Below are 13,626 nucleotides of genomic sequence, written 5' to 3'. Positions count from 1 at the left end.
GCATCTCTGACTGCTTTTGAAAAGATCCTCAAGATGCACCTGTTTTCCCAGGCTTCTAGTTAAAGTTAATTTTAAATTCGTTCAGCTCTGTACAACTGTGATTTTACATTGGTTGTATTTTAAAATCATGTACCTAGCAGTGTTCCCTCTAAGGTGTGTGCACATGCCTGTGCCCACAAGTTTTTTATATCTGCTCAGCTAATTTTAGATCCTGCTCAGGTTGAATCAGGAAGGCCCCACTCTGAATGCATGTGTGCACACACTGCCTCGATATTCCTGCATAGAACAAAACTCCTTCCGCACACAGAACGAAAAGAATTAGAGAGAACACTGCCGCCTAGGGATATACATATCAGACAGTATATAAATATGAAAAATATTTATATACCATCGGATATATACTTTATATACTGTCTTTTCATAAATATGAAAAATAAATAAAATTTAATAAATGAAAATAATGCATCAAACAGAGCTGAAATTATGCAAAGGTTTTTGCAAATATGTTATCAGTGAACAAAAGCACCTCCCCTTATTGGTGATTAAAAAACAAAAACACCTTGCTAACATATTTGCATCTTCAGTTACACCAGCCTCACTTGGCCTCAGTGCTATTGCATAGTCAAATGAGATTTGCAATGTTGTGTTGTGATCTGCAGTGGCTCAAGACCTCTGTGTGTCTCAGGCAGGGCGGCAAATGCTGCCCACACACCCCACAACTTCCTTCCCCCTTTTTAAAGCAAGAGGCATCTTGCTGCTTCACTGGCACCCCAACAATTTTTTTTATTTATATATTTTATTAGAAACATTTAATATACCGCCCACTCCAAAAACAATCTGCCGCCTGAGGCAACCACCTCGCCTCGCCTCATGGAAGGGCTGCCTCTCTTGTGATGTCATCCTATTCCCTGAACGATCCCTGAATGGGTAGGGCCACCCATGTGTCTAATCCATGAGGGAAGTCGCAAGAACAGGCAGGGGAAGAAATGGCACTGAAGCAGCAGCAATAGCTGTGCACAAGATAATACAACCACACTATGCAGGTTTCGAAAGGGGAGGATTTGCACAATCCAAGCATCTTCAGTAATAATTTCTACCCTACTGAAATTGCCCATTTTAAAGCAACCATATAAAAACTAGAGAATATTCAGCAGAGCAGTTTTGAAAAACAGAACAAGTCTGCTTCACTTATGCCTAGTTTCCAAAAGGCAGTCCAGATAGAACTATTTCACAGCACTTTCAAAAGAGATGGGAGCTTAGGCAGGCCTCCAAGGGAAGCAGGTTCCACGAGGAAGGGGCAGCCACTGAGAACAATGCTCAGCCTGCCCTTGGCTGAGAACGCCTCCCTGGGTACCCTTGCTGCCCAAATGTGGCATGCAGATAGCACTGTTAAGAAGATACTCTTGTCTTCCCCACGCTACCTCCCTGCTAATACTGTAGTTACTTAGCACCTGCATTACATTCCTAAGACCAAGGTCCTAGGCATGCTCCCTTGGGTTTCCTCTTGAACTCAGTGGAACTTACTCCTGAATAAACATGCATCGGACCCAAGTGTAAAATTACAGATTCATCCCCACTTAATATATAGGGAATCATCTTGAATGCTTCTTTGCATGGCGTTCCAGCATCATGTCCTTCGACTTGAACTGAGGTGGAAAGAAAAACAAGACCCAATCTCCAGCAGACAAATTCCATGTAGCCCTACTGATCTTTATGGGGCGACACAGGAGTAAGAATATTGAGAAAGCACATTGAGAATGATAAGTCTGGAGGCATTCCTAAATGTTATTCCCAGTACTGGGGAAAAATTCCATGTGCACAGGAATTTTTACTGAAGCACCCTTATTAAAACATGGGTAAAGGTTTACATCATTACATGTCAGGCCCTTAGACTGGTGTGTGTGTGTGTGTGTGTGTGTGTGTGTGTTTAAAAAGCAACATACATGGTAATACAGAGCATGGAGAAAGAAATACAGCAAAGCACATCCAGGATATTTCTTACAAGGATGATAAAGCTTTTTGTCCTGAGTAAAACATGGCCATCTCAAAGGAAGTGCATTATAGCATGAAACAAAGTCAGTCTTGAGGGAAGAAGGGGAAACCTGGAGTGGTCCCAAAGATCTATCTTTTGTCATCAGATATGATGACAAAGCCACAGAAAATGTTTGCCTAGTTTATCAGCCAACAACTAGGTTAGAACCTTCTTCCTAACCTTTGGTTTTCTATGGGCAGGGAAGCGCTGTATGCAGAAACAATCACTCATGAAAGCCCTCACTGGTGGTCTGAAGTAATGGCGCACAAACACACACGTACCAGCTCCAGGAAGATGAGGACATTGCCCCATTCCTCTTCCTTCGCCATCCCGGCCTCCTTACTACATCATCATCATCATCATCATCATCATCATCATTTACATGTTTATATCCCACTCTTCCTCCAAGTAGCCCAGAGTGGTGTACTACATACTTAAGTTTCTCCTCACAACAACCCTTTGAAAATGGTTAGGCTGAGAGAGAAGTGACTGGCCCAGAGTCACCCAGCAAGTATCATGGCTGAATGGGGGTTTGAACTTGGGTCTCGCCGGTCCTCGTCCAGCACTCTAACCACTACACCACACTGGCACCACGCTGATCTATCATTACAGGCTCATGTTAACAAGCATATACGACACAAAACCATCTTCCGTGTGATTTGCACATTGCATAGAAGTAGGTCTGTTCTTCCTTATATGTAAATAAAATATTTGTTCAGGCTGTGCATTGAATCAGAACAATAACTGTATCCATTTCAAGACAGTCGCTATCAGATGCATTTTGCATGGTGCTGTTTCCAATGGGTAATTGCTAATATCAGCACCACCCAATACAATATTTTCTATATCATATTGGACAGTATCGAACTGCATTGGAGGATTGGGTGTCTGCTTTCGTGCTTTTCTCAGTAATTAATTTATGTCCCAAAACTTAGTCTGGTGAGGTGCCATATACGGAAAACACTGAGGGGCGGACATCTCTAGCTATGCATTGTTCCAATGCCTCGTCCTCAGACCTGCAGCTGCACAAGCATGCCACAGTTGGTTCATCTGCATCTCTGTTCCCTTCCAATCACAGTGCTTGGACTGGAGGGAGGAACGTAGAACTAACTCACCCACCTGCGAGCATCTGTATTAATTCTGCTCGGTCCCCTCAGTCTAATACAAGCAAATGCAGGATCGTGTAATAGGATTTGGCCTTCTTCTGAAACACCATGGCACATACCAGCCTTCACTTTCTGGGACAAAACTTTATCAGGGCGGGCTTTGAATGCCTTCAAACATTCAAGGATAAAAGCAAGGATGCAAGTATCTATTCAAAACAGAAGTATGAAAGGTACATATAAAAATTAAGCTTTGCCTGCTTCTCATAAACTCTGGATCTTCTGCATGAAAAGGGGGTGGTATTGAGCCCTAAACAGGGTCCACCATCAACCATAACAAGGGTGTACTATGCCTGTAAGTTCAATCCCATTCTGATTTACAATAATATATTTATGCTCATTTTGGTGATATGCCATTATTTCTTATGGGCAATTATATTTAGGGAGGAGAGCTGGTCGTGCAGTAGCAAGCATGAATTGTCCCTTTAGCTTATGCACCCTGGTTTGCATGTGAATGGGAGACTACATGTGTGAGCACTGTAAAATATTCCCCTTAGGGGATGGGGCCACTCCAGGGAGAACACCTGCCTGCTTGCATACAGAAGGTTCCAAGTTCCTTCCCTGGCAGCTTCTCCATGATAGGGCAGAGAGAGAGACTCCTGCCTGCAACCTTGGAGAAGCGGCTGCCAGTCTGTGTAGACAATACTGAGCGAGATGGACCAATGGTCTGACTTGCTATGATGCAGCTATGTTCCTATGTTTCTATCCTGTTCCTATCCTACAGGACAATGCATCAATCCAAAAATGATGCATCGGTTAATTCAAGACAGGCTGATATTACTATCAGATTAAAAATACAATAATCATCTGATCCGAATCGGATCTTATTCAATAATTTGATCCATGAACAGCCCTAATGTTTGCCTCGTGAAGTGTCTTGTTAAAGATGTTACATTCCTTGTTTTCCTTAGCAGCACATTTCAGAGCAGCTTTACAAGGTCCTTGTTAGAGTCCTGGAGAGTTGTGCTGTTTTACAGTATCTCTTGTTTACTTTCATACATGTTGAAAGTAAATAAGCAAGAACATAGACAATCAGCACAATCTTCAAAGCCTCCTTTGTCCAATACCCTCAGAAGAACTTTAAAGTCCATCACAACCTTTGCAATCTTTCCCAGTCCATTCCAAACTGTTTTCAGTTTCCCTGGCTAAGAATTCAAACTGCACAAAATATAACTTTCAGCCCCAACCCTGAAGGAGGGTGTGGCTTCAGGGATGCAAAGGTTTTTCTGATAACAAGAAGACTGATGGACCAAGAAACGGTCATCTTACCAAGACTACTGCTGCTGCTGCTGCTGCTGCTACTACTACTACTCCTGGTATCAGAGTCACTGTGAGAACACAGAAAAAGAGGCCTATCTGCATTGCATGACTCATAACTGCAGGAATTAGCTGCCAACTGATTGGGTTGGCCACAAGTATTGCCATGTGCCCACTAGAAAACTGCTTCGTTTACCTTTTGCTGTAAAGCAAAAAATATTAGCTGAGAGTGAAGAAGGCAGCTCTGTGCAGGCAGAGGAGAGGGTGTAGCTGCTACAGTGTGGCGGAAATGGTAAAATGGGAGGAGGTACGCTGAGATGGAGGATAGGGTTGTCTGTCACAACATATATAATGTAATGCATTGTTTGTTCTTCATCATCATCACACTGAATTAGCCTGAGCAGTTTTCTTGAGATCTCAGGTTTCATTTTTTTAAAGGGCACGATTCTAGCCCTCATGAGAACAATATGCTAGCAGCTCCCAATCTGAAATCAGTGCAGGTTATGGGATGGGGGAAATTCCTTGGTGGTGGTGTGAATGAAATCATAGGGTCGGAAGGAACCAACATTCACCTAGCTGAAATCTCTGCCCAAAGTCGGGATTTAACTCTCGGCTTCTGCCTGTCCCCTCCACTCCCGTGGTGCAACAGAGTGCCACAAACAGCATAGGAACATAGGAAGCTGCCATATACCGAGTCAGGCCATTGGTCTATCTAGCTCAGTATTGTCTTCACAGACTGGCAGCTGCTTCTCCAAGGTTGCAGGCAGGAGTCTCTCTGCCCTATCTTGGAGATGCTGCCAAGGAGGAACTTGGACTCTTCTGCTCTTCCCAGAGTGGCTCCATCCCCTGAGGAGAATCTCTTCCAGTGCTCACGCTTCTAGTCTCCCTTTCATATGCAACCAGGGTGGACCCTGCTTAGCTAAGGGGACATGTCATGCTTGCTACCACCAGACCAGCTCTCCTCTCAGCAAGCAAGTACACTTCAGGAAGGAACTTGGAGAATCATATTCTGAACACCTTCCAATTTTCTCTTATAGCTCTGTAGCTTAGTGTTTCTTCTTCAAATATGTCGTTCCCCCCCCCAGGAAAAACCCTCCCTCTTTCCTTCTCCCACATCCATTCCAGCCTGGCTACAAAGGCCTCTAGCTAAGTAGGAGCTATAAGAGAGGGCCCCTCCCCTCCTCTCACAAATATGATCACTGTTCTTCACTTTAGGCTGAAGACAAAGGTGTCTGAGAATACAGATGACCATCACTTTAACCAATTGCATTCACTTCCAAGGTAGTTCAGTTAGCCCTCCCCTACGCAAGCAGTCTGCCCCCAGCACCCCTCTCGCTCTGCCTCATGCCAACCTCCATGCTAGATATTTGTTCCTGGGTGTGGGGGGGAACCCACTACATTCTGCAAACAGCAACAACAAAATCCATCAAAATACATTTTGCAACGAAAATACATCAGCAGACATTAAGCGATTGCAGGCGCATTTTCATAATTTGCTCTGTCTAGAGAATTTGATGGGGGTTTATAAATGCAAAAATCGAGACCACCTGTTCTTTATACACGATGAATAATGCAAATATGAAAATGGCAGGGGGGATTGCTGTCTATACGCAACTGCTTGGTGGGGTGGGTGGGAGGAGTACCCAAGGATCTTTGTGGGGTGAAATTAATGCCATGTCATGCTTAATCCAGAGAGCATCGAATAACCATTGCACCTGCAAGTTCACACGGAAAACATTCTCACCGCAGTGAGACTCCTCCTGCATTCTTTCCATGAAAGAAGCATTAACAAATTCTCCTGAAATGATCAAAATATTATTTCCCAACCAAATGCCTTTTTTCCACTGGCCTCTTCTTTTTCAGTCACTGCTAAGCTAAAAGAGCAGGGGTTGTACACACTCACTCGATGGCCATGAAACTGGGTTTGCATCTGTCCACTTAACAGGCCAACCTAAGCTTCTAGTTTAGCTTTGATCTTCACTGGATGTTTGCTTTGGATGTTTAGCCATACTCATCCCAAACACCTCCCTTTTCTCTTTAGCACACATTTGTTTTGCAACTTGGAAAATAAAGTATAACTTGGAAAATAAAGTATTTCACTTTATTTCTCCTGTCAGCAAACCCCTGCCCCGCTGCGGCCCGACATAACTGCTGTTTTCCCCACCCTCCTTGCTTCCAATGGTAGTTTCCTGAGCTGAACACAGAATAGTTTACACAACAAAACACCGATGACCAAACAGAAAGTGCAGAAACTCTGGATGGATAGTGCACATTACCACACATTTGCACCTGATGTGTAGTAAGTAAAATCTCCATATCATTTGGCAGGTTAAAACCGTCAACCAAGCTATCCCAGGGTGAGTGAGTTTACCCCAGGGTAGTATCGCCACTTCTAGGGAACTTCTGAAAATGTGTAACCTTCTCCTGGGAGCAACATTCTTTATTCCAATGGCCTTCATTATTACAAATTGGATGCAGAAGGGCTGCATACACAAACAATGAAAAATATATCTAGTTAAAGAAAAGGTGGTCCTGATGAACATAGAAGTTATAAGCCGCACCACAGGCCAGATGCAATCCCACAAAAGAAAGCTCCTATATAAGTTTATTTAATGCTGATAAGAGAAGGATTTATTTCTGTTTAGCTTGTTTGGGTATTTAAACCCATTGGCAACACCTCAGAGTTACCAAGATCTTTTTCCCCATACACTCTGTGGCACCCCTTCATTGTTCTGCCAAGACATAAGAGCTCTAGGTAGTTTGCAAACCCATCTCAAAACAATGTCTAGAAGTATTCACCAGAGGTAAATGAAAATCCATTCCAGGGAACTTGCAGCCTACTTCTCCTGTCATGTGGGAACAGGTAGTGAGTAATTACAAACTGAATTAATCTTAACCCCCCCCACACACAATTTAAAAAAAAAAAATTACATGAGCACAGGCTTCACATAACTACTCAAAATGCAACCTCATATTTGTATGAATAATGTCTTTGTGCTGTAAGAATATGAAAAGCCATGCCTTGTCGGACTTCATAGACACTCTGCCATCGCTTACTGACTCTCAGAAAGTTACGTTATATTGCTTTCCACGGAGTTCTCAGGTGTGCGGAGATACATTTTAAGGAAAACATATATAAATGCTCCACTATCCCAAAAGAAAACACAAGAAAGAAAGAAAGAAAGAAAGAAAGAAAGAAAGAAAGAAAGAGAAAATAGGACATTTGAAAATAAACAATTCAATGTATAGCTGGCTCATAATCATGCTTACTCGTACAACTCCTAAGTTCAATGGGGCTTCCTCCAAAGTAAATGCACATAGGGCTGCAGCCTGATTTACCTACCCTCTGCAATACTGCCCCTTCTGTCTAAGAGAACACATGTAATACACCCCCCACACACACACACACCCCACTCGCCCTCCACCTCGTGGAGCTGATATACAATGAACTGGCCTTCCAATTGAGATTCTTTTCTTTTGAGACATGAAAAAAAGATGAGGGGTTGTTAGCGAATTTGATTTAAATATGATTTAAAAGCAGAATCTCTTCTCTCTCTTCTAATTGATGCTTCACTTTAATTATTTACTTTCTAAAAATAATCCTGCCATACCTCAAAGGCTGCAGGCAGGTGCCTTAAATCAATATCGAAAATACATATAATGAATTCAGATATTCTCCCCTCCTCCCTATATTCATAAATTCACATAGGACGGCTGATGTTTTCTGCAACCCATTTATGGACTCGGAGGAGATAATCCACTTGAGGAAATTTAAAAAAAAAAATCTTTAAAAAAAACCCAACCAATCAACATTTATATATAGATCTCTCTTTCTCTCTAAACAGAGTAACTTGAAGCCTTGCAAATCTCCCCTTCTCCACACACTGTAGTATTTTCCCTGCCTGTAGTAGAAGCTTATGCCACCAGATGTTTCTGCGAGATTTCATTTAAAGCTAAGAAAAATTGCTTTGAGCTACATGTTGTATTTTTTTTTAATCCGATGCCTGCTTCTTCTTTTTTTCCCCAAACAACAGTGCGAAAGGCAGTCGCGAGGGGTGTGTGTGTGGGGGGGGGGGAGAAATCCTACTTTTTTATTACTGTGTGACTTAATTAACTATAATGCATTGTTCCTATAAGCATCTGAGAAACCTGGTGCCTACTGAGAAAGGGGAGCGAAAATGTTTACTTGCCTATCAATGAGCAGAACAAGAAAACTACATGGAGACTGTTCACAGCGAAGAAAATTTACCTTTAAAGCAGAGGAAAACCCCACTGCACCCTCACAGACTCCCAAATCGCCCTCTTACAGTAGTAAGAACAAAAAATGTCAAGGTAATTCAAATAAAAATAATTAACAGCATTCGAAATATGAATGAATGCCAGCCAGGGAGACAATTTGGATGTTGCTATTGTTTCTGTCCCAACAACCCCCCCCCCCACTCCCAGTTCCTCCTCCCAAAAGGTCTACCAGAATACAATCTGCTCTCCCCGGAATAGATGGCATAGAAGATGGGGGGGGTCCGGGGGGGGGGGGGTAAATATGCTTTAAAATCCCTGCGGTCAACAAGGAGCCCAGACAGAATCGAAAAGAAACACAGACACATATAGAGAAAGCGCAGACACCAATAATAACAATCACCACTGTCACTATCATAGCACCATCACAACAAGAAAACACCTGATCTCCAGGTTTCCTCCATATCTGTAGTTCTTTTATTAGCAATGTGTGAGTAGAGAGAAGAAAAAGATGCAGTTTAATTTTTAAAAAAATGCCAACACGCCCTCGTTTTGTTTGGGTTTTGTGTGGCTTTTCTTTTCTTTTCTTTCTTTTTTTGTCTTTTTTTTTGTTTTTTGTTTGGTCTCTCTCTCTCTCTCTCTTTCTCTGCTTTTCCTCTCAAACAAAAGGCTTTCTTTCCCTAGCCATTACTGGAAGGAAAAGTCGAGGTGGTTGGGTATGCAGAAGCAGAAAAATAAAAACAATCACAATAAAGGGGAGAAAATGACAAAAGGCAGGAAGAGAGCCATCTTGCAAATAAATTTAAAAAAAATAGAGAGAGGGGGGTAGGGGGGGTGGAGAAGAAAAAAAAAATCTCTTGGCTTCTGCGAAATGCAACCGCTCCCCCTTCGCTCAGTTACCACAATAGACATTGACTCTCTCTCAAAGAGCCATGCGCCTGGCGCTATTTATAGCCAAGGCAAGGACTGGAATCTACCACTGGGCAGGCAGACGGGGGTGGGGGTGGGCTGGGGGGGGGCTCGGGGGGAGGAGGGGCTCGGGGGGCTCGGTGGAGCTGAAGCCCAAGCAAGTGTCCCCCTCCCAGCCCCCAGCCCTCCCCCTGGCCTCCCTCCCTCCCCACCCCGGCTCCTCTCCCCTCCCTCCCGCCCCTACCCCCCAGTCTCGCTGGCATCTTGAACCGATCCAGCCTGTTTAAACGGAAAGGACAGAGATCCTGGCTGTTCAATGTATAAAAAAAATCAGTGCCGACCTAGAGCGAGCGAGCGAGGGCGGAGTGAGTGTGTGTGGCGGCGGTGGGGTGTGCGTGTGTGTGAGTGTGTGTGTGAGGGTGTGTGTGTGTGAGAGGCAGCGGGCGAGCGAGCGAGCGAGCGAGGCACCGAGGCAGCGAGGGGGGGTGGGAAAAAAAGGAAAAGAAGATTTTTCCTCTATGTATATAAAGATGGCCACGTTAGCAAACGGACAAGCAGACAATTCCAGCCTCAGTAGCAACCACACTAACCCCAGCACCAACGGGCACATGAACGGATTAAACCACAGTCCAGGGAACTCCTCCACCATCCCCATGAAGGACCACGATGCCATCAAGCTCTTCATCGGACAGATCCCGCGCAACCTGGACGAGAAGGACCTCAAGCCGCTCTTCGAAGAGTTCGGCAAGATCTACGAACTGACGGTGCTGAAGGACCGCTTCACGGGCATGCACAAAGGTGAGCGGCGCCTTCGCAACTTTCCCAGGCACCGGCCGACCGGGGCTGCCTGCCGGCAGGAGGGGAGCCGGCGGCGGCGGCGGCAGGGGGCAGGATCCCGCCCGGCTGAAAGCCCAGCCGGGGAGGCTGGCGGAGGTGGGGGTGGGTGCGCGGTTGCGATCTCTTCCCCGGGGTGGGGGGAGCACGAAGCAAGCCAAGCTCGCCAGAGTCCAAGAGGGGGAGGCGGGGGGGGGGGGCGCGGGGAGGGAGGGCTGCCGGCGAGGAGCTGTCCAGCCCCCTGGTGCTGAAACGGGCTGCTGCTGCTGTGGCGGCTGGCCGGAGCGGAGCCCCGCGGGAGAGAGTCTGGGGCGGGCGACGCGGACCGCCCATCGCGGAGGGAGCAGGGCAGCGGTGGGGCACCCTCCGAGAGAGAGGCAGGCAGGCAGGCAGGCAGCGGAGGGGCAGAGGGGCACGGCGCGAGCGGAGGCTCCCCTTCTACTCCGGAGACGGAGGCGAGAAGCCCGCCAGCTCGGAGGGCTGCTGCTCGAGAGCGGGGTCGAGGGTGGAGGGCGAGGGAGGCATCCGGAGCGAAGTCTGGGGGCGTTTGTGAGTCCACTTCTGGAGCGGGGTGGGCAGAGGCTCTTTCCTCCTTTGGGCGGCGGCGGCGGCAGCAGCAGAGAGGCGACTCAAGAACTTTTGGGGGATCAGGCTGTGTGTTGGGTGGCGGGCCGGGGGAGGACGGAGGGGCCCTGGGACTTGCCCCCTTCCTTTGGCTCTCTGTTTCCTGGCGCACGGGGGGCTGAGTGAAGGTCCTCCCGCCTTGCTCCCTCCTCTCCCCCCCCCTCCCTCCATCCCGCTTCTCTGCAACGCTGGGATGTATAGTTTAAGGATAGCAGGAGGGCGGGGGGAGGGTGTGGGGTGTGTGTGTGTGTGTGTGCGTGCAGTGGGTGGATGGGTGGGTTGGAGAGATTAAAACGTGTGCAAGTGTATTGATCGCTTGGCATGAAAGTGGGACTGAAGTAAGTTGAAGGCAGTTGACGGAGAGGGTGGCAGAGAAATGGGGAAGTCGACGAAGTCTGGTGGCTGAAGGGTGCCGTCTTCCTTCCTTTCCTTTCCTTTCCTTTCCTTTCCAGTTACCTTTCTCCTAGAGCTTTGCTTCTTGGCTCAAAATAGGAGACCATCAAAATCCATCAAGACAGTGCATGGGGAACTCCAGTAACAGAACCCAGGGATGGGAAACACTTAAACAAGAAATTCGGACAGACTCCTTCCTTGTGCGCGAAGCCCAGATAAATGACTCAGAATGGGTTAAGTTAATCGTTGCTGCAGCTTTGTCCAGCAATAAATCTTGAAAAAAGTTAATGACATGTTTTGAATTCCCCCTCTCCCCCACATCTGCTAGGGGATTGAAATGCAAATAGAAAGTTATTTTTAAAAGAGGGGAGTTAATATCACAGACAGTGAGGAGAGAGAGAGTGCATTGGAGAAACTCTGGGGGTGCCATATGACAATCAGGTCTCTTCTCTTTCCGCTACTCCAACCAGCCACTTTCCTCCGCAATCACTACGAACCAGAAGCATCTTCTGCCATTCATTCAGGCTTCCTAGAACTCACATCAGGAAGGTGGGATCCTTGAGGCTAAATAAGAGAGGTGTAGCTTTAATGGGCACCTTTGATGGCTCTGGATGATGTGGATTTGGGGCTTTCCCCCACCCAAGACGAGGAAAGTTTATAAAACATAGCCAAGTGAGTAGAATTTATATACTAGGCTGGCACTTAACATAGAAAAAGATGTGGAGAACATACCTGTGCTTCAAAGTTTACGTAATCTAGGCCAATCTTTTTGTTTTCTGTTTTATATTAAGAGACCACACACACACACACACACACACACACACTATTTTAATGACAGCCAGTCCACCCATCTTTAATACATAATTTTTTTTCTGTTTTGCCTAGATTTTGGGTAGCCTGGGTTAACTTTTTAACTGAGAAGAAGCTTTGATGTATCATTTATTTATTTAGATTTTAATTGTGTTTATCTGTGTTTCATATATGACCTACTCAGAGCTCTAGGGATAGGGTGTGCTAGAGAAATGAACTACATTAAATCGAATGGACTGTGGTGAACTAGGAAACCTGAGCCTCTTACATTCACTGAATCTCAGTCTTGATCTCCCAGGAAAGAGTTTGCCTTTGCCGGGTGGGCTAGCTTAAAGGAGAGGCTGCTAAAAAGATGCTTAACTTTCACTTCCCTGCTTAAAAACTGCATTTCAAGGTGAACCATAAGGACTATCCAGGTATCAAGGTGCAAGCCCTACTGCCCAATTTGCATAAATACAATCTGGTTTTGTAACTAGGTTCATACCCAATTCCTCTCATTGTTCCTGTGACATGGCTGGAGAATTTACTACAGTTTCCAAAAGGCAGTCAGGGCTGAAACTACTGGCCTGATTTAGCCCTTTTAAGAAGAGTCTGAACTCTTCCATGATGCCGCAGATTTATTAGTGAAGCCTGATAAAAATGTATGTCTGGGTACCTATTTGGGCAGGGGGCAAAACACTTGCTTGGCACTGGTGGTTAATTACTGCAAAGTGATAAAGCAGGACAGGGCTTTGAAGAACAGGATTGTATTTGCTTATAATTACCCCCTCCCCATGTATTTTCATGTGTGCCTTTCAATCAGAAATGAACATAACAATAGTAATCCATAAAGTCTCTCTCTCTCTCTCTCTCTTTTCATGCCCCATGCTCGCTCTTATTCTTACTTATTCAAAATGTGTAGTAGAAAGAAAGATCTCTGCTATAAGCAAGGCATAATCAAATAGCTCTCGCGTTGTTTAATTCACAGACTTAGATGGGTATGTGTCTCCCTGAGACAGGTTAAATGAATGAACGAGTGCAGCAGTGATTTTTTGTGTACAGAGCCTGCAATGAGTCTTTAAACATTGTATTAGCCTTTGGTAAACATATGGTCACAGGTATCTGCACTGAAATCCATTGAGTTACTCTAGTCTTCAAAAAAAAAAAAAAATCTGGCCAAGAGATCTTATATCGATTCTTTTGTATGGTAAGAGAAAAACTGGTTAGAGAAAAACTGACCATAACTAGTTTAAAAATTCAGAGAAAACTCTCGTTGCAACTGGAGATACTAGAATGGTGGGCTGGAGATGATAAACCTGTGAGAGGTCCTGATAAAATATTATCTTTGTGCCCATTCTTGCTTGAGCTTAGATTTTTGTGACCTTTTAT

At 45.3% G+C, this 13,626-nt stretch overlaps 1 protein-coding gene across 15 annotated transcripts in view; it reads left to right on the top strand.

The window, feature by feature from the left end:
- Window positions 1–9,863: 9,863 nt before the first annotated feature.
- The window catches only part of CELF4 (CUGBP Elav-like family member 4), a 974,578-nt gene continuing 970,815 nt past the window's right edge, over window positions 9,864–13,626 (top strand). For 3 of the 15 annotated variants that reach the window (XM_053294716.1, XM_053294719.1, XM_053294714.1), the window contains exon 1: window positions 9,876–10,395. In XM_053294716.1, coding sequence (XP_053150691.1) covers window positions 10,116–10,395 — 280 coding nt within the window. In that variant the 5' untranslated portion in view covers window positions 9,876–10,115. Of the gene's footprint in view, window positions 10,396–11,978; window positions 12,121–13,626 lie in introns of those variants that run through there. The other 12 variants (XM_053294715.1, XM_053294717.1, XR_008315888.1 and 9 more) reach the window with 11 other exon arrangements.

This window comes from Hemicordylus capensis, chromosome 2 (assembly GCF_027244095.1).
Source record: "Hemicordylus capensis ecotype Gifberg chromosome 2, rHemCap1.1.pri, whole genome shotgun sequence".
Classification (NCBI taxonomy): Eukaryota; Metazoa; Chordata; class Lepidosauria; order Squamata; family Cordylidae; genus Hemicordylus; species Hemicordylus capensis.
The sequence above is the reverse complement of the archived record's forward strand: the minus strand, read 5'-3'. Positions and strand labels throughout refer to the sequence as shown.